Raw genomic sequence first — 19,226 nt, 5'->3', positions numbered from 1 at the left:
CATTTTCCATGGTTTCAAAATAATCTCTGACAGGAACTTTCTCTTCTCCAAATTTTTATTAAAAACATACACCAAAATCAATGAAGCAAAGATGCTAAGACACCAGTCCACTAGATGCGAACTTTTGGTATCTTCCCTAAACTTCTTCAGAATGCTAATTTAGATCAAACAATATTCCACTAATTTGAAAAGGTCATGAGACTCTTTCCACCAAACAAACACTTTATAGAAAAAAGGCAGGAAACTCAAAACACCATAAAAATTAAACGACAAATAGTGCTTTTATACATCCTTTCACATAACCATAAGGGAAAAAAAACCCAAACAAGCGAAGAAAACTGTAATAGCTGGAAGTGATTAGGAAATAACAGATTATCAATACCACGTTGGAAAAGAGTAAGTGCACTACAGTACTTAAAGGCACTGCAACAAAGAAATAAAGTAAATTAATATACTAGAAAACATTCTAAATCCAAAGTTCTGAATGAAAAGCAATGTTTCATTTGAACTTTTTCAAGGCCATCAAAGAATTATTCGGCTATAGGAAATTTGGACCATTACAGAACGACAGGAAGTGGTGTGATGTTGGGAACATGGAATGGAATGATGGATGAGATCAAAGGCTATTCTATTCTTGGTTTTATCATTGGCATTCAGAATGTAAGTATTTTCAAGTACTAACATCTGCTAAGATCAGCAGAAAAGTTCCTGCAAAATCTGTGTAATATCTCTAAATACATGTGCATCAACAAAACACAGGAAAACTATCACTTTTCTGCTGCCCACTTCTGCAAAGACTTGCAGTTAACTCAGTGGAAGAGCTGAGTAAACTTCACTTGAAATTTCTTCAAATTAATAAATTTGCATAATAGCTTTTTTATTTGATTCAGCCTCCTGGTTTCACCATCATCCATAACCTGATCTCTCCTGCACACATACTGTTTTTTCAATTTTGCCTTCTTTCTTCTTTAATTCCACTGTTTATGGACTCAGATTTCACACTTAAAGGGTTCTTAATTTTATTACGGTTTTCTGGTTTTGTTTGTTTGCTTTTAATATTAGCACAGCTTCACAAACATTCCTGTACATTCTTTAATGTTCCCCATTTCTGGATCTCAGATCTGATTAGCATTTTCATTACAAAAAGTATGACAAAATCCATAAAATCTGGAATAGAAATGGGGAAATCTGTCCTTGTATTCTGCGAGTCCACTGTATGCATGTTTTTTGTCAGATAGCTGAAAGTACATCTGTTGATTGCCAGTTTACCAGAACAGATGTGCAATTAATGCTTTTTGTGATATGATATATGGCATGTCCTAAATCATAAATAATTCTAAGGATATGTATTAAGTTCTTTCACCCAAGACTGGAGGCACAAGGATATGTAGGATGACAACCTCAAAGGCACCAAAGACATGCGAAGTAAATCACTGATGCTGCGTTTATACTACAGAGGAACATGACTCCTGGTTTAGTACAAAGAGGAAAACAGGAAGAGGTAAAAACAAAAGCTTGAGAGCTATAGGTGAGTTATAGTGCAACCTGCCACATGACTGCAGAACAAGACAGATCTTTATCTTTTAAATTTGGTCTTGTATTTGTTTTGCTTGTACCCTGTTGTTTTTGAGACTTTAATTTCAATCTTTTTATGCAAATATTGTTTTAATAGCAAGGTCTCAGTGGTATTTGGAGGGGCAGAGAGGATTCTTGAAACTACCAGCTGCATTATCTCTATATGGAGCAACATATTCCATATTATGACGGCATACAGAGGAATTGTCTGAGCAAACTCCAAGCCCCAAGTACCTACAGCACCTCAACAGCAGTGAACATGAATGGAAGCTGCATTACAGTCTTCTGGTGCTGGGCAGTCACCACAGATAGATGGCTTTCTTGTGCAAAATGCAAGCTGCAGAAAAGTATATCTCAGGGTCTCGGGCAAACCTCTGAACACGACTTAAACAGAAGCCAAAATCTATATATCTATAATGAGTTCACACATTGGCTAACTGGAACGGGAATCTCAAGTCATAATTGACTGCTTCAGGCATATTCCAGAGACCATAGCTGTCCTCATCATTTGTTTGATGCTGACTCATCTCCCAGTGAAACTTTGTTGCCTACATGACTGAGACCTGGATAGAGTACCAGGAGCAGGATATCATAATTATTTGCATTGTGTGTAACACTCATGGCATGAGAAGTTTTTTCATCTTTATTGTATACTTTTGCATTCTGGTTTACTTTTCACATATGGCAACACTTACTTATGTATTGATACAAAAAGCAAAAGTATTAAAAAATATAGAAACACAATTATTCCTTTTTCCATGTCAATAATCAACATTAAAAAAAAAATAAATCTTCATTTCATCAACTTTTCCAGGTCTCTTAATCATCTATAGTCACACAAGCACATAGATTCAGAAAAGAAAGTAGAGACAGGTAAAAAGATTTTAAAATGTTAAAGCATGAAGTTACTTAGCTTGCAGAGAAATATGGAGCACTTTATTTTGTTATTTGTATCAGGTCTCAAAAATCTGGGAAAATTAATTTGGAGGCAATATGGTATTTCCCAATTACATATAAAAGCATTACTGCAGATGATACATATTGTAAGTGAATTTAACTATAGTCCTCTTTGTGTTGTATGATTTTATTACAACATTAAAAATACACATCATAAGCCAGATTTAACACCTTTAGATGACCTCTAATCAGAAATGTGTCATGCTATTCAAAATCCATCTGTCAAATACTGTAGATACAGGTAAGTAAATACAAATGCCATTAAAAGCACAAGTTATCTTACTTGGAGAAGTTCTAGGATTTGATTTTTGACAGCTCCTAATTTGGATATCCTCCAGTGTCAACAAAACCTGTTCAAGCAGAATCTTACCTTGTTTTTACTACATCAAGGGGATGCATCAGGCAGATTTCTACAAGACCTATAAAATAATAACAGAAAAAGGCCTAATAAACATTTATAGAAATAGTAGTTCAACTTTCATTGACTCCAATAGTTTCTGAGGTTTGAAAAGTAAAGTAAAAAACTAAATTGTATAATTGATGATACAGTACCTTGTGAATTAAACATACTCCCTATAGTACATTTGAACCATCATGGATTTTAAACAGGAAACAGTGCTAGTTTTTCATTGTAGTGGGGAAAGTGAGGACTTAAGCTATGTGATCAATTTAATAATGGTTTTTACTCAGTTTTATGTCTTAAGAACAGCGGGAACATTTGACTGGCATCATAAATCCTGCTCCACTGCTCACCATGAGCACTGAAATTACCTCTGGGAACTTTCCATGCCCAAGAACGGAAGGTGTGAGTCCAAGGGAGGAATGCAGAGAAAGAAGAGATCTGGAAGATCCTGAACGCATCTGCCACCACAAGCTCCAAAATGGGTTCTGTTACTTTTTTCCACCCACCTGACACCTCATGAAAAGTCCAGAAGTTTACCAGCCACATTTTGCTGGTGCTCCCTGGCATATGTCGCCTGGCAAGAACTTTTGGAGCTTCTCTATATTTGTTTAAATTTTCTAGGCTTGCCTGCTTCTCTGTCCATTTTGCATATCATCCTCGTTCCAAACAGGAAACATACAATAAAAAGATGTATTTATCAGGATCACAGGAAAAGTTTGGTTTTGAGATGTTAATGTGCAGAAATAATAAATCTTGACGAATGTTGAAATACTGAGAAAATATGTATCTGTATGTCCAAGATACTAGATTATCATGGTTTTGAACTTTCTGTGCCCTGGTTTATTAAGACTCTTAAGCATCTACAGTCTGTTTTTATTAAAAATAATACTTTTAATACTACAAAATGCAGAAGCCGTTTTTGAAGAGTATACTTACTATAGTGTTTGTATGCATTTATTTCCCCTGTTTATTATTATTATTATTGTAAAAATAATTATAAACGTTTTGGAATATGGAATCAGTCTTTTGGTGATTCATGGGCAAACATCTAAAACTCTTGGTTCAGGAAAGCATTCCTATTCAAATGAAGATATCTGCAAATCCCCCTCTTCATGCATACCATACAGTAATCACTGAAATTAAGCACATGCTTTTGTTTCACTGGATGGTCTCCTTCTTCAGATATCAGTGTCTTCAGGTCCAGATTGTGTCCTTTTATTTTAATGTCACAGAATATGGTTGTATTCACATATCACTAAATCTAACAGGTTCTAATACCTAAGAAAATATATTATATTCTTGACTACTCAACTACTTTCTCTTTATAAGCAAGACAAAGAAATTACTCTAACATACAGTGAAAATCTCATTTTGAAATGTTCCACACACAAACTATCGAACTAATAGAATTTGCATTTTTGCCCCATTCTTTGGCAGACTTGATGGAGAAAGAGTTTTGGGGGGCTTCCTGCAGGAACCAGGTTCTGCCTGGGTAGAGTACACTGCAGTGCCAAAAACTTGAGTTCTTTTTTTCATTACCAAATGTAAATCTAAGGAAGGCCTGAAGTTTCAAATTTCATTAGAACTATGAAGTTTAGTGTTTCAAGTAGAACAGGAAAACTGTGGGGTTTTTAAAGTTTATAAAAGAAAGGATTAAATTCCAAAACATTATCTACTTTTAATTTCAATTTTATCCAAACTTTCTGAGTAATACAAGTATTAATACTTACCTAACTAAGCCTTTTACACTGAACCTAAGTATTAGCAGAGGAAAAATTCTCATTATAGTGAAAGGAGTGTTGGTCAATAAAAGCAATAGCGTTTTTAGCTCAGCCTATAATAAATACTTATATTTAAAAATAGACATTTATTGTCTGCTTGTTATACTTAAGATTTTTCTCTTAATGAAGAATAATCTATTTTTATAAGAAAGGACTGCAACAGTTTTTGTACACAAATATAAATAATTTTTGGAGTTAGTAACAGAAGGAGGGTATAAACTAATGCTAACATTCTCAACTAAATGTATCTGAACACCAGTTTACAATAAAGTTTGCAAAATCATTAGAATGTTTAGACTGAATTCTTGACATAAAATACTTGCTGAGAGTTCTAATTTAACATATACAATTTTCCTACTTTCCTATCATTCCACTCTAACATATAAGACTTCCAAAACGTAAAACTGGCCAGACAACCCCTTACACCCAGCGTCTTGACACTATGTTAGAGCGACAGTATCAGGTTAATATTTATGACCATTGTTTTGTCTTATTTTCATCCCACTCCATGCAACATTGTTTTGGTTTTCAGTTCTGAATGAAAGGAAGACAACATAGGTGACATCTGCCAAAGAATATTAATATTAGTAGTAAGGAGAGTTATTAAAAAACATTCAATTTAATATTTGTTAAAATTTGTCTAGAAAGAAAAGGCTGTCATTAGTTCTGAACAGTTATATTTATTGCTATATATATTTATTGCCCAGGAATAACTTCTATTTTACTAAAATAAGTCCAAATCGTATGTCACACCAAGGAATATAAACTATAAGTTTTCTATCCTGATTGTGTCCCAAAACCTATAAACTACTGCAACAGCTGCCAACAGGTGCTTTGCAAGTGAAGCCACACTTGAGTGTTCCAGTGCTGGCAGAGGTCATAGCCTGTGAGTTTTTTCTTTTCAAACCACCCTCCTTTTCCAACTTCTCCTCCCCATTCACCCCCCTTCCCACCTCCATTTTTGATCTTTTATTCCATCATTTTTTGGCAGATAGAGCCTACAGTAGGGGGCCAAGCATGCAGCCAGGGGTTGTTCACCCTATTCTGTTTTTGCAGCATTAATATCCATTTTGGGAGAAGACGGTACAGTGCCAGAATTTGGTTATATTTTCTTGGTCCTCATAGGATAATTCTTAATTCAGGCATTTTTCCAGCAATTGAATCAGATGAATTCCAAGGTCCTTGGCAAGAGGTCTGTTTTGATAACTCCAGGATTCTATTGGTTATCTGCCTTTCTCAGTCTTTCCTTTGTCTCATCCTTTAATTACGCACTAGTTTTTAAATGGTATATAGTTACTCGATTTCACCAGGCAGAACTCTTCAAAAGATGTTGGGATTATTACACAGCTCTCTGAAGTGCACCAAAGGGGCGCACACTGTGCAGGACACTAATGGAACAGCTACAAACACAAGCTACATTTTTCCATCTACTATAGTAGTCATGCAAATCATTACAACATCCTACTTGACAGCTTGCCCAGAAAGTGTGGTGGCCCTACTAAATTACAAGCACTTTGAGATGTGCTCAATAAAATAAAATATATTGTTCTTTCTTAAGCTAATGTTCATCAGTTTTGTGACAAATTCAATTAACACTATGAAAATCTAATTCACAAACAGCTATATCAGGGTACAATATATTTTAACTTGTAACACTTTAAAGACTACTGTTTACAAATTTTATTTTCATGATAAAGTAGTTAACATAGCTACAGATAGATTGTCCAGAAACATATTCTAATAATCCCATTGGGTTTCCTTGATGACGTCATATGTGAACTAATTCAGACTGATTTATGATGGCCTAATTATGTTTAAAACAACTCAGATCCAACTAGCCAAACAAAAGCTCAGAGGAAATATAGGGAAGAACAATTACTAAGTCAGACCAACATTTGTTGTCTTCTCGGTGGGAAAACATTCCTTATGAAAACTGGATACTAACCATAAAACAAGACATAATCAAAATCTGTGCCTTGAAGAAATAACCAGCTGTCATCAGTGACATCCTCTGAGCGTACACAAGTGGAATATCAACAACTGAGAAGGGAGTCCAGAATTCTATTGTGTAAAACATTCTGCTCATTAACTGAGCCCATGGAGGGAATGAAATGACAGAAAATACTGAACCCCAAAATGACCCTCCTCTGTGAAAGCAATTTCCCTTTCCAACTAATATCTTCTGGTTTAAAATTGTTTCACATTATGGGTTATATTACATATCTCTCTACAAGATTCACACATGAAATTTCAAACTGGTAATCACAGAATCACAGAATAACAGAATATTAGGGATTGGAAGGGACCTCAAAAGATCATTTAGTCCAATCCCCCTACAAAAGCAGGAACACCTAGATGAGGCTATACAGGAATGTGTCCAGGCAGGTTTTGAATGTCTCCAGAGGAGACTCCACAGTCCCCCTGGGCAGCCTGTTCCAGTGTTGTTACCCTCACTGAGAAGAAGTTTATTCTCATATTGAAGTGGAACCTCTTGTGTTCCAGTTTGCACCCATTACCCCTTGTCTTACCATTGGTTGTCACCAAGAAGAGCCTGGCTCCATCCTCATGACACTCATGCTTTATATATTTGTAAATGTTAATGAGGTCACCCCTCAGTCTCCTCCAAGCTAAAGAGACACAGCTCCCTCAGCCTTTCCTCATCAGGGAGATGCTCCACTCCCTTCATGATCTTTGTTGTTCTGTGCTGGACTCTCTCCAGCAGTTCCCTGTCCTTCTTGAACTGGGGGGCCCAGAACTGGACCCAATATCCCAGATGTGGTCTCACCAGGGCAGAGTAGAGGGAAAGGAGAAACTCTCTTGACTTACTAACCACCCCCCTTCTAATACATCCCAGGATGTCATTGGCCTTCCTGGTCACAAGGGCACAGTGCTGGCTCATGGTCATCCTGCTGTCCACCAGGACCTCCAGGTCCCTTTCCCCTGCACTGCTCTCTATTAGGTTGTTCCCCAACCCATACTGGAACCTGGGGTTGTTCCTGCCCAGATGCAAGACTTTACACTTGCCCTTGTTATATTTTATTAAATTTTTCCCTGCCCAACTCTCCAGCCTGTCCAGATCTTGCCGGATGGCAGCACAGCCTTCTGGCGTGTCAGCCACTCCTCCCAGTTTGGTGTCATCAGCAAACTTGCTGACAGTATACTCTATTCCCTCATCCAAGTCATTGATTAATATATTGAATAATACTGGTCCCAGTACCGATCCTTGAGAGACTCCACTAGATACAGGCCTCCAACTAGACTCTGCCCCATTGACCACAACTCTCTGGCTTCTTTCCTTCAGCTAGTTCACAGTCCACCTCACTACCTGATCGTCAAGACCACACTTCCTCAGTTTAGCAGCAAGGATGCTGTGGGAGATTGTGTCAAATGCTTTACTGAAGTCAAGGCAGACCACATCCACCATGCTGCCATCATCTATCCACCTTGTTATGTCCTCATAAAAGGCTATGAGGTTGGTCAAGCACGACTTCCCCTTAGTGAAGCCATGTTGATTGCCCCTAATGACCCTCTTATCCTTGATATACCTTGAGATGGCACCAAGAATAAGTTGTTCCATCACTTTTCCAGGGATAGAGGTGAGGCTGACTGGTCTATAGTTACCCAGGTCCTCCTCCTTGCCCTTTTTCAAGAACTGGAGTGACATTTGCTTTCCTCTAATCCTCAGGTGCCTCTCCGATTTCCCAAGACTTAGCAAAGATGATGGAGAGTGGCCCAGCAATAACTTCAGCCAGCTCCCTCAGCACCCGAGGGTGCATCGGGTGCATCCAATCTGGACCCATGGATTTATGGATGTCCAGATCGCTTAATTGGTCCCTAACCCAGTCCTCATCAACCAAGGCAAACTCCTCCACTGTCCTGACTTCCTCTGGGGCCTCAGGACTATGGGGCTCCTCAGGACAGTGGAGACAAAGAAGGCATTCAGTAACTCTGCCTTCTCTGTATCTTCTGTCACCAGGGCACCCACCTCATTCATCAGTGGACCTACATTGCATCTGGTGTTAGTTTTATCTGCCATGTATTTGAAAAAGCTCCTTCTGTTGTCCTTTACCCCTCTCAACAGGTTTAATTCTAAGGAGGCCTTAGCTTTCCTAGTTGCCTCTCTACACCCTCTGACAACAGCCTTATATTCTTCCCAAGTGGCCAGCCCATCCTTCCATGATCTGTAAACTCTCCTCTTCCACTTGAGCTTACCCAGCAGCTCCTTGTTTAACCACGCAGGTCTCCTGGCTCCCTTCCTTGACTTCCTATGTGTCAGGATGCTCTGATCTTGAGCTTGGAAGAATCACCCCCTGAATGCTAACCAACTATCTTGGGCCCCTTTACCTTCAAGCAGCCTTGCCCATGGGATTTCCCCTAGCAGTTGTTTGAAAAGGCCAAATTTGGTCTTACTGAAGTCCAGGGTTGCAATTCTGCTTAGTATTCTGTTCCTGCCACACAAGATCCTGAACTCCACCATTTAATGGTCACTGCAACCAAGGCAGCCCTCAGCCTTTACTGCTTCAACTAGACCCTCCTTGTTAGGATGAGATCCAGCAGTGCACCTCTCCTAGTCGGCTCCTCCACCATTTGCATCAGCAAGTTATCAGCAATGCACTGGAGGAACCTCCTGGACTGTGGCTGGCTGGCTGAGTAGACCTTCCAGCAAACATCAGGGAAGTTAAAATCCCCCACAACAACCAGGGCCTGTGATTGTGAAGCTGCTCTCAGCTGCCTGTAGAAGGCCTCGTGAACTTCCTCACCCTGATCTGGTGGCCTGTAATAGACACCCACAACAGTATCAGCCCTGCCAGCCTGCCCCATAATTCTCACCCACAGACCCTCAACTCACTCCTCATCTGCCCCTGGACAGTACTCAATACATTGTAGCTGGTCTATCGCATAAAGAGCAGCTCCACCACCACGCCTTGCTGGTCTGTCATTCCTGAAAAGGACATAGACATCTCTTCAATGCAACCGTTTTGGTGACTGGTGGGTATTTTGAACTGCTTTGCTCTTTTTTGTTCTGTTCCACCACACACGCAAAATCTTGTATCAATAACCATACAACACAGGCTGAGAATACTATGACTCTGTTTAAAATGTACTCTAATTATCCATCTGGCAAAAAAAAAATGGAAGTTTGAGATTTCAGCAGCACAGGATTATAGCTCTCCTCATCTCCCAAAGTGTTTCCATACTTCATCTGTTCATTGAATAAGGAGGAAAAGAATGAAATCTAGCTAACAGTACTTGCTAAATAGCACAGATAAACCAGAATCATTATGGCTTTGGTCCTCCAGGAGGAGAGAAATTCTTGCCTTCAGCTCTTCTTGACCCTCCAAGCTATGAACTGAAAAGCACGAAGTGCTTGTGGTACACACTGATTTGTCTTTCAAAGAAACTTGAGTAGCTCCCTCTCTACATGTTTTCTGCATAACATACCCCAACCACAGATTCCAACACAGATTCAAGAGATGCAGAGCATGATCCATGTGTTAGTTCAGACAACCCCCTACAGCACAGAAGTCATTATGTACCCTCCTCCCCTTGTATTACTCATTTCCCTGGAATAACACAGTCGCTGGAGAAACACAACAGAAAGGAGACTGGTCATAGAAAATGTGGCAATAAACACATCAGGCACTGCATATTGTATAGTTGGAACAGTTGGTATTTATTTTGGCTTTTATATAGGTAGTTACAATGTAAGAAATGATCATAAGTGTTTTATGCTTACCATGCATAAAACCATGCATTCTGAGAATGTATGTCTGACAGAAAGGATCTTGTGTTGATCTTTGTATCCTAATAAAAACCATAACAAATTCCTCTTAAATATGCTTGTCTGTGGCTTAAAGCACTTTATTGGACAAGATGAAACATGGAACCTCTTCCTGATTATAACAGCATTATTTGAAGAATAATCAATGCCTGGAGAAAGGTATCCCTGCAATCAATTCTACACAGGCTAATTTCTATTTGCCTGCTGTCCCACTCCATCTTCACAGACATGTAAAGCATTCACCTGTTCTGTAAGGGTACATCTCCCTCAGAAAAGTCCACAAAATGTTAAATTCACTGTGACATGTGCAGCAGCCAAGGCCCACTCCTTTCCTCAGAAGGTAGTCACATATTGTACCTGTCTCAATTGCAGAATGTGCTTCAGGGAAAACTATGCAGAAGTTTGCATGGACTGTGCTGGAAAAGATCTACATATTAGCCTCCACTTAAGAAAGTGACACATTTTAACTCTTACCCAGAATTCTATCTAGCAATGTGGTATAGGATTAACTAATGGTACCCTGGACCTCCTTACAAACATTAATTAACTTTTTAGGTAGTAAGCCAAACCAATGCTTTCCTTACAAAATGTGGAGAACTGGAAAGCTACTCCAAACAATACTCCATAATGGTAATGCTGCGTTCATGAGCCATTCTTCCTTAGAGACTTTGTCTACACTTAGAAAATACACTAGAAAACATGTTAATTAAACAAGATGTTGAATATGATTTTTCCCTTGATGTGGACAAAGATGTCTGTGTTAAAAATGTATTAGCTGATCATAATTAAACCCTGGAGGAACTCTTGGTTTACCATCGTTACCTAATGCATTTTAGAAAAATGCTTCTGCATGTTTACAGGTAGGAGCTGGGTCATGCTCAACATCTTGTTAGGTAACAGTGATGCTTAATAGCTGCAACCTGTCAGTGCAGTGCTGCTACCTGGAATCTGAGGAATATTGAGTTTGGGAAATGTGATTATCTGGCTTTCAAGAAAACCCCAGGAATTCAGCAGCAGATGGAAATTTCTGATGTTTGGCCTGTAGCATTTGTGCTGAAAGTGGTCAGTGTTCTTGGAGCTTTCTCCATGAAAGCAATTCAGCCTGTGTTGAATTCATAATGGCTCCTTGATTGTATAGTGAACTAACATTTTAGTCTTCAAGTTTTCTAGTAAAGGTTACCCAAGTGCTGGAGAATCGTATCCTAGATGTTCGGAAGACAGGACTTGGAAATGAGTGTTTGGGGCAGCAAGCCATCTAGAATGGCTGTCGCTCAGCTGTAAATCCCTTTCAGCTTCCCAAGTCCCAATCCACAGACCTATAAATATGTTCACGCCCAATAGTCACATCAGACAGTTCAAACTGTTCATCTTTGGTGCCGGCAATGCTTACTGAGTATCTGCATGGTTTCACTACTCCTTACCCAGCTAAAGGAAGCATTATTACCACATTGTAAACCATTCAGTTCTTCTGCAAATATAAGAGAACAGCAATTATACTATATTATTTTTGTTGAGTTTGAAAATAGGGCTGCAGCAGTTAAGCAAATAAAGACAGAAAATGTCACGGATCTTCTTAAATAGTCATGTCATGAATACAAGATACTCAAACCTAAGTTGTGCTTATACCTGGGTACAAATGCATAAACCTTTATAGGCATTTATAGCCTTTAAAGGGCAAATTTCACCTTGTGATAATACATGCATATACAAGAACTGAGATGTTATTGTAGTAATAAACCAACATTTGCAATGTAGCATTTGTCAATGAGGAACATATTGTGAAGGTCTTAATGTTGTCTTGATGTTCCAGGTACTTTGTTAAAAAAAAAAAAAAAAAGAAAAAAAAAAGAAAAAAAAAAAGAAAAAAATAAAGGTGGTTAAAAAAACTAAGATTATTCGTATATTTTAGTTTCTTTTTTTGATTTATTTTTATTGGATCTCTAAAGAGAAGATAAATGGTCCTATTGTATTTCCCTTTCACAGTAGTTCTACTTTAGTATGGAGTATTTTTTTAAGTCTAACACACAGCCAAGCTGATGCACATGGATTCAATATGAGCAGAACAGGTGTAAGTATGCTAGCCAAAACCATGCGTCCGCAATCCACAACATACACCTTTCTTACATTTAGCAGAATTCTGTTATAATTTACCAGTGTATTTCTTGCCTCTGGATAAAAAATATTTAACTTCAATGTTTAAACTATGTATACAAACTGTTCCAAATTTAGCATGAAGGTATTCATTGTTTACTTTTCACAATGTTTTTGGCACAATCAGCCAAATCAATATATTATGCTCATGCTGCCAGCAATAACCACATCCTTATATTTATTGTTGCCTAGAATACAACTCAGTGAATCTTTAAATGTGCTTCAATTAAATTACTCAGTGCTCATTTAGGTTCTCTGAGTATTGTTTCCTCTCTAAAAACAGAGGCTATCTTTCAATTTAATTTGAATTTTTTATTTGCTGCTTATTTAAAAATGAAGACTAAGTTTGTTCACAGACCTACCAACTTGATTAACCTCATGTCTATGACTTGACTGCAGAAATACTTACATATATGCCATTAGACAAATATATGACAATTTGGAGGATCAAAATAGTTTTGAATTATGTATAGTTAAATACATCTGTAGTAAGACTAGGGGGAAATGACAAATTATCCAGGAAAAATCAGTGGCTGGTGACAGAGGATCTTCTACTACATCTACATCTCTTTGGAAGAAAGGTTCTTCCAGGCTCCAGTAGTGGTACAACACTTTCATGGGCAAACAAATCCAACTGCACTACTCACATAGAGCCTTTTTGAGGTAAAATGCTGTGTAGAAATGTTCTTTGTATGGTAAGACGTACAAAATTTCAATTTATGGCATAGTCAAAAGGCAGTCAACATGACCATTTTAAAATTCCAGACTTTTTATGTGTTTACTGGATTTTAAAATTCCAAAGCTACCCTAGTGAGGTTAAATACCATGGAGAGTTCGATTATACAGTCAAACAATGCAACATGTAGGTACTGACAGAAAAGTTAATGGAACAAAATATAGCACCCAACATAAAAAAAACCCCAAACAAACAAAAAAACCCCAAACAAACAAAAAACCCCACCCTCTAAGTTCTTAAATATTATTGAAACAATATGGCATGTATCTCCAGAATTTGCCATTTAGCATGTTACCAGAATTTGCTTCACTTTAATATACATTACAATTCATATTTACAAAATTAAGATATCAAATGATTCTGAAAAAAATATACTGAGTTAGACTCACAAATATTTCTGGGCAAAGTCACTTCTTCCAAACTGACTAGCAATAAAGGGTTGTTTATATAGCTGATTTTTTTTCTTTATTTAGTCTTTCTACATCCTTTACTGATGTTGTATTGACATTAAAGCTTTAACTAATAAAATAAACACTTGCAGTTTACAAACTTCAGTATCTGAGTCTCTGGACACAAGTGAAAGGCTATATATTGTGTAAATTCTCCATAAATTCTTCAGCAAGTATTACGTGCTATTATGTCACTCATATATGACAAATTCTTTCCATCACCTGTGTCTGAAAAGGAAGTTTTTTAAAACATGACTGAAGGGACCACTGAGGTCAGCACTGGGTTAACACGATGTTTGTGTCACTACAGCTTTAGATATTTCAATGCATATTGAATCAATATTCCTGCAATGAAAATGTGTAACCTATATTTTCTTTGCCGTTATAGTAAAATGATTCTCAATAAACTTGTTTTCATAAGAAGTTTGCCCATTCATATGTCCCAGAGCTGTTGTAATCTTCATTGCTAACGCTGATCTAAGAGCATGGACATTATTCTATTTCTTGACACATTTAAAGTTCTCTAATGAATAAAGCAAACAGCTTATGGCTGCTTGGACTGTCACTCGATTGCCCTGGAGGGCTTTAATGTCTTTAAAATAGGCCTCCTAGTTTGTATTTAACTACCTTGTCCACAGAGGTCTGAAGGGTAGAGCAGATCAAAGATGTGCTGGAAACATAAAAAGCAGCTGTCCTTCATTTACCTTTAATTAGCTACATCTGACCAGATTCTTTATGGCCTCTTTGTCACACATTCAATAGTCTACAACAAGCCTTCTGACCTGTTCTTAAGGACTGTACCATTACAAGAGTCTCAACAAAATGCAAATTTAAAATATTAAATACAAGACTTTGAAAAAATCTTAAGTTTCACTATGGAAATACTGTCTGAGGCAAAATTATATTGGACTGATCTCCAAAAAGCTACAAATTGCTCAGTATTCAGACAGTCAAATGGTTGTTTGTGTACTACACAATGTTGCAACAAGTAAATATCACACAACAAGGAACCCTAAAAACAAAAGTGAAAGGCAAGCACCTCTCTGGCCATCACAGTAAGCAGCATTTCCAGGAGCTGTGGCACTCTTTATAAAAATGTCACATACCTGCCCTCCCCAGCACCATTTATTTTTACATAGATCCCATTACTCAGAGACCTCTCTGCTTAGCACAGAATGCACACCAGTTTCCATTGGATTTTGACTAAGGAGAAATTTCGGTTATTGCTGCAGGATCAATAACCAGTTCTTGTACATTATAGCCCAGTAGTCAGGGTTGCACTAAATGCTTGTATCACCAGACTAAGGCCCTTATGGAATAAAAAAGGTGTTCAATACAGCAGCTAGAGTGTATGCTAACTGTCTCAGCTTAATGGTACTTGATAACACAGGCCGTTATATAAAGCCACTGAGGTGGACTGAGAGAACCTCTTCAAATTCTCTGGATTTTGGGCTAGGTCCTTTCACAAAAGATTAGCTCAAAACAGAAAAAAAAACCACACATAAAAGATACACAAAGTAGAAAGGGTTCAAAAACTAGCAATTGGTCTCTTTCTGTGTATATAACAGCAATTTTTAACCTCCATATTATTTTCCAAAATGTCAACCTTTTAGTCTTCCCTAAAAAAGTTTTAATTAATCACATCTCCAAACAAGATAGGATGTCTCCAAGGACAGTAGTGGTGAGGTACATGAACAGTTGAGTAACCTGCCTCAAGATACGTACAGTAGCTAGCAAGCAGATGTGGCTAGAAGTCAAACTTTATTCTTCAAGAAAAGTCCATTCTATGAGCAGTATACAGAAGTAACTCTCTCCCAAACTATGAACCTTGAGGGATTATTGTTATACCTTAACTTTACTCTTCACAAAGTTCATTTCTAATATCATACAGAGTATCTGACCTAAACTGTATAATTGAAAGCTAGAATTATTCATCACTTATTTCAAGAGGCATGCATCTTTCATCACTGATTAAGAAATTTTATATAAAACAGGAGTCGAATCTACTTCCAGATATAACTAAAGGAGAAACATGCATAAACAAAATCAAGGGGATTTAGAAAACAATTTGACATGTTTACCTTTGTCACACACTTCCTAAAGTTAAAAATAATTGAATAGTTATTAACGAGACATGGAATTTCTCCATCAATATAAACATATATTGAATTATCCAGATGTATGAATAATGAAATTACACTACCAGTTCAGGTGAAGAAAGCAAATATAATAGAAGTAGGTATAGTAATACTGAATGTGTGATGTAGATAATGGTAATTCTCTATGCATTGATCCATGTTTCACTGAAAATACATCATCTTTGACTGGGAGAGTCCTGGGGCCCAAAAATTTCAGACTGTACAAAAAGTACTAAAAAGGTCAAAGAAAAGGTTGCCCAAAGACAAACCTAACAGCAGGAATGGAAATGTTTCTGAAAGACTACCATTACAAAGCATTTATATGATGTAGAGTAAAACCTTATTCTTTTGAATCAACAAACATAAATCTTTCTTCTGGATAAAAACATACTAAATAGTTAAATAAAAACAAAGAAAAAAATGTCAAAAATATGCAGGCAAGACATGGAACAACTAGTGTTTGAGACTCTTAGAGCAGCCTGCTTTGGTGCAGCTGCTGAACTCAACAATGTTATGAAAAAATAGAAGTGCAAAAATTGTATTGTGAAGTCTCTTATTCTGTGCTGAACCATCCAGTCACAATGTGACCAGCTGTCCTCGGATAAGCCTCTCCCTCATTTTCCTCACTAAATTTTGATGGCTTCAATTTCATGCTTGTATATCAGTAGTTATAACTTTATATGTTGACAAAAGAATATGTTATATTAAAATTAGGTTGATAAAGTACGATTTTAAGATTCTGATTTTCATTAAAAATTTTGTATTTATTTTCAGGCACTGCTCTTTGATTTCATAGTACTTTACCAGAAACTGGATAGTTTTCCAGTACAAAAAAAAATCTCATCTTTGATTTGTCACTGTCCAAAATTTTCACTGAAGCTTGCAAACTTTTTTTTCTACAATGGCACCAGAATCAAATTCTAAATGATGTCTCAAGAAGAATATATTCAATATATGTGTCTACAAGCAAAGTAGCATTGTAGTAGGCATGGTTCTACAGAGAGATCTAAAACTATATGTATCTTTTTCTTTTCCAATGACCCATGAATATTAAAGACATTTACTACAGGATTACAATTCCAGGATCTAGACCAACTGGATTGTTGGGCTCAGGCCATTTGTATGAGGTTCAATAAGGCCAAGTGCTGGGTCCTGCACTTGGGTCACAACCACCCCAGGCAGCACTACAGGCTCGGGGAAGAGTGGTTGGAAAGCTGCCAGTGGAAAAGGATCTGGGGCTGCTGATTGACAGCTGGTTGAACATGAGCCAGCAGTGTGCCCAGGTGGCCAAGAAGGCCAACAGCATCCTGGCTTGTATCAGAAATAGCATGGCCAGCAGGACTAGAGAAGTGATAGTGCCACAGTACTCGGCACTGGTGAGGCCCCATCTTGAATACTGTGTTCAGTTTTGGGCCCCTCATCGTAAGAAGGACACTGAAATACTAGACAGACTGTAGAGGAGGGTGATAAAGCTGGTGAGGGGCCTGGAGCACAAGTCTGATGAGGAGCAGCTGAGGGAACTGGGGCTGTTTAGCCTGGAGAAAAGGAGGCTGAGGGGAGACCTTATTGCTGTCTACAACTACCTGAAAGGAGGTTGTAGCATGGAGGGTGTTGGTCTCTTCTCCCAAGTAGCAAGTGGTAGGACAAGAGGAAATGGCCTCAAGTTGCACCAGGGGAGGTTTAAATTGGATATTAGGAAAAAAATTATTCACAGAAAGGGTTGTCAGGCGTTGGAACAGGCTGCCCAGGGAGGTGATGGAGTCACCATCCCTGAAGGTGTTTAGATGAGGTTCTTAGGGACACGGTTTAGTGTTAGAGTTAGGTTAGGTTATGGTTAGACTTGATGATCCTGAGGGTGTCGTCCAACTGAAATGATTCTATGAATACCAGTTACAAGATAAGACTAAAACAAGTGCTTTGCATAAAAAGATATTCAGGACCCAATCCCTACTTATTAAAATGGAAGCAGTTTCCTAGCATTCCAGAGAGTCTACTAACATATACCAGTAAGGAACTGGACCCTTGGTATCAGGTATCTGTGGACAGAATAAAAAAGAATAAAATATTTTTGTGAATGTGAGATCTGTATACACAATGTTGTCAAATATTCTAGGGTCTTCTATTGCATGCATTTTTTGTTGAATTCTATGTTGTGGCAACAGGTGGTGACAGCACCACTATTTTGTGTTATTTTAGCAGTCACTGGTCTTTGCAGTATTTTTCACCGCTCCCCTTTGTTGGCAGTATATCATGGCAAAGTTTCAAGAGAAATCTACTATGAAGCTGTGTGTTAACTGGCAAATGTCAACATGCAAAGCCATGTCTAGAATTAACCTGTCTAACATTCCCAGGCACCCACACCCTCTCTTCTTTCCAAAACTTAATTACATCAGCAGCTTGCCAGCATTTAAAAAAAAAGCAAAACAAAAAACAACAAAGAAGAAAAAGAAGGGGAAAAGGTGTATCTGTATTTAATGAAAAGTTAGCAAGATAATCCTCCAACAGAGGCACACAGACTAGTAACGCTGAACTTGCCAAGAGACAAACATCTTAAAAACATAAGTAACCACCAGCTAAGAAGGAATAATTTTCTACTGGGAGTATGAGGACTTACCACCACTGACTGTATAGATAGATATTGTCAACTTCTTTCTTTGAGAAAATACCTGATTTTTATTGGTCATGTAGCAAATGTCCTTGTTCTGGTATGCTAAAAGCAATTATGAATTCCTAAGGATCCTTTCACACAGCAGACACATTTCCTCCACTAGGTTTTATAAAATGAGATTTTTTATTGTTGTTGTTCGCAAACAAAATGAAACCACAAAACAAGTGAGGATTCTATAATCCCCTTGTTTATTTCTTTAATACAAGCTCTAATCATTGGAAGGAGGTTGGTTCCATGTAAAGAAAAAAAGATAACTATAAGTCTCAATGTATCTATGGTATTTGTAGGGGGACTGCATCACCTGCAGACAATACCTCTGTCATGGCATAGTCAGCCACACTACTGTTCATGCAAACAGGGAAACTCCATATCCCTTTGTCATGTCCATCCTTCCCCTGCAAAAATATTTGTATCAGAGCCAGGTCATGTAATGCAATCAGCATCTGAAAAGTATTCTACAGATGCAAGTTTCTGACATCTAAACAGTGGACATCCTGAAACCTGCACTGCAAAGTCATCCTTCATTGTTCAAATCTCTTTTCTCTCCATATCATCTAGATCTAGACAATACAATCCATCCTCTTCA

At 37.8% G+C, this 19,226-nt stretch overlaps 1 protein-coding gene across 2 annotated transcripts in view; it reads right to left on the bottom strand.

The window, feature by feature from the left end:
* Nucleotides 1–19,226, bottom strand: part of SLC25A21 (solute carrier family 25 member 21) — a 256,619-nt gene that overhangs the window by 106,818 nt on the left and 130,575 nt on the right. For both annotated transcript variants that reach the window (XM_082058839.1, XM_082058840.1), the window contains exon 2: nucleotides 2,903–2,951. In XM_082058839.1, coding sequence (XP_081914965.1) covers nucleotides 2,903–2,951 — 49 coding nt within the window. The remainder of the gene's footprint in view (nucleotides 1–2,902; nucleotides 2,952–19,226) is intronic.

This window comes from Streptopelia decaocto (assembly GCF_964273445.1).
Source record: "Streptopelia decaocto genome assembly, chromosome: 7".
NCBI lineage: Eukaryota > Metazoa > Chordata > Aves > Columbiformes > Columbidae > Streptopelia > Streptopelia decaocto.
This window is presented reverse-complemented; position numbering and strand designations above follow the sequence as displayed.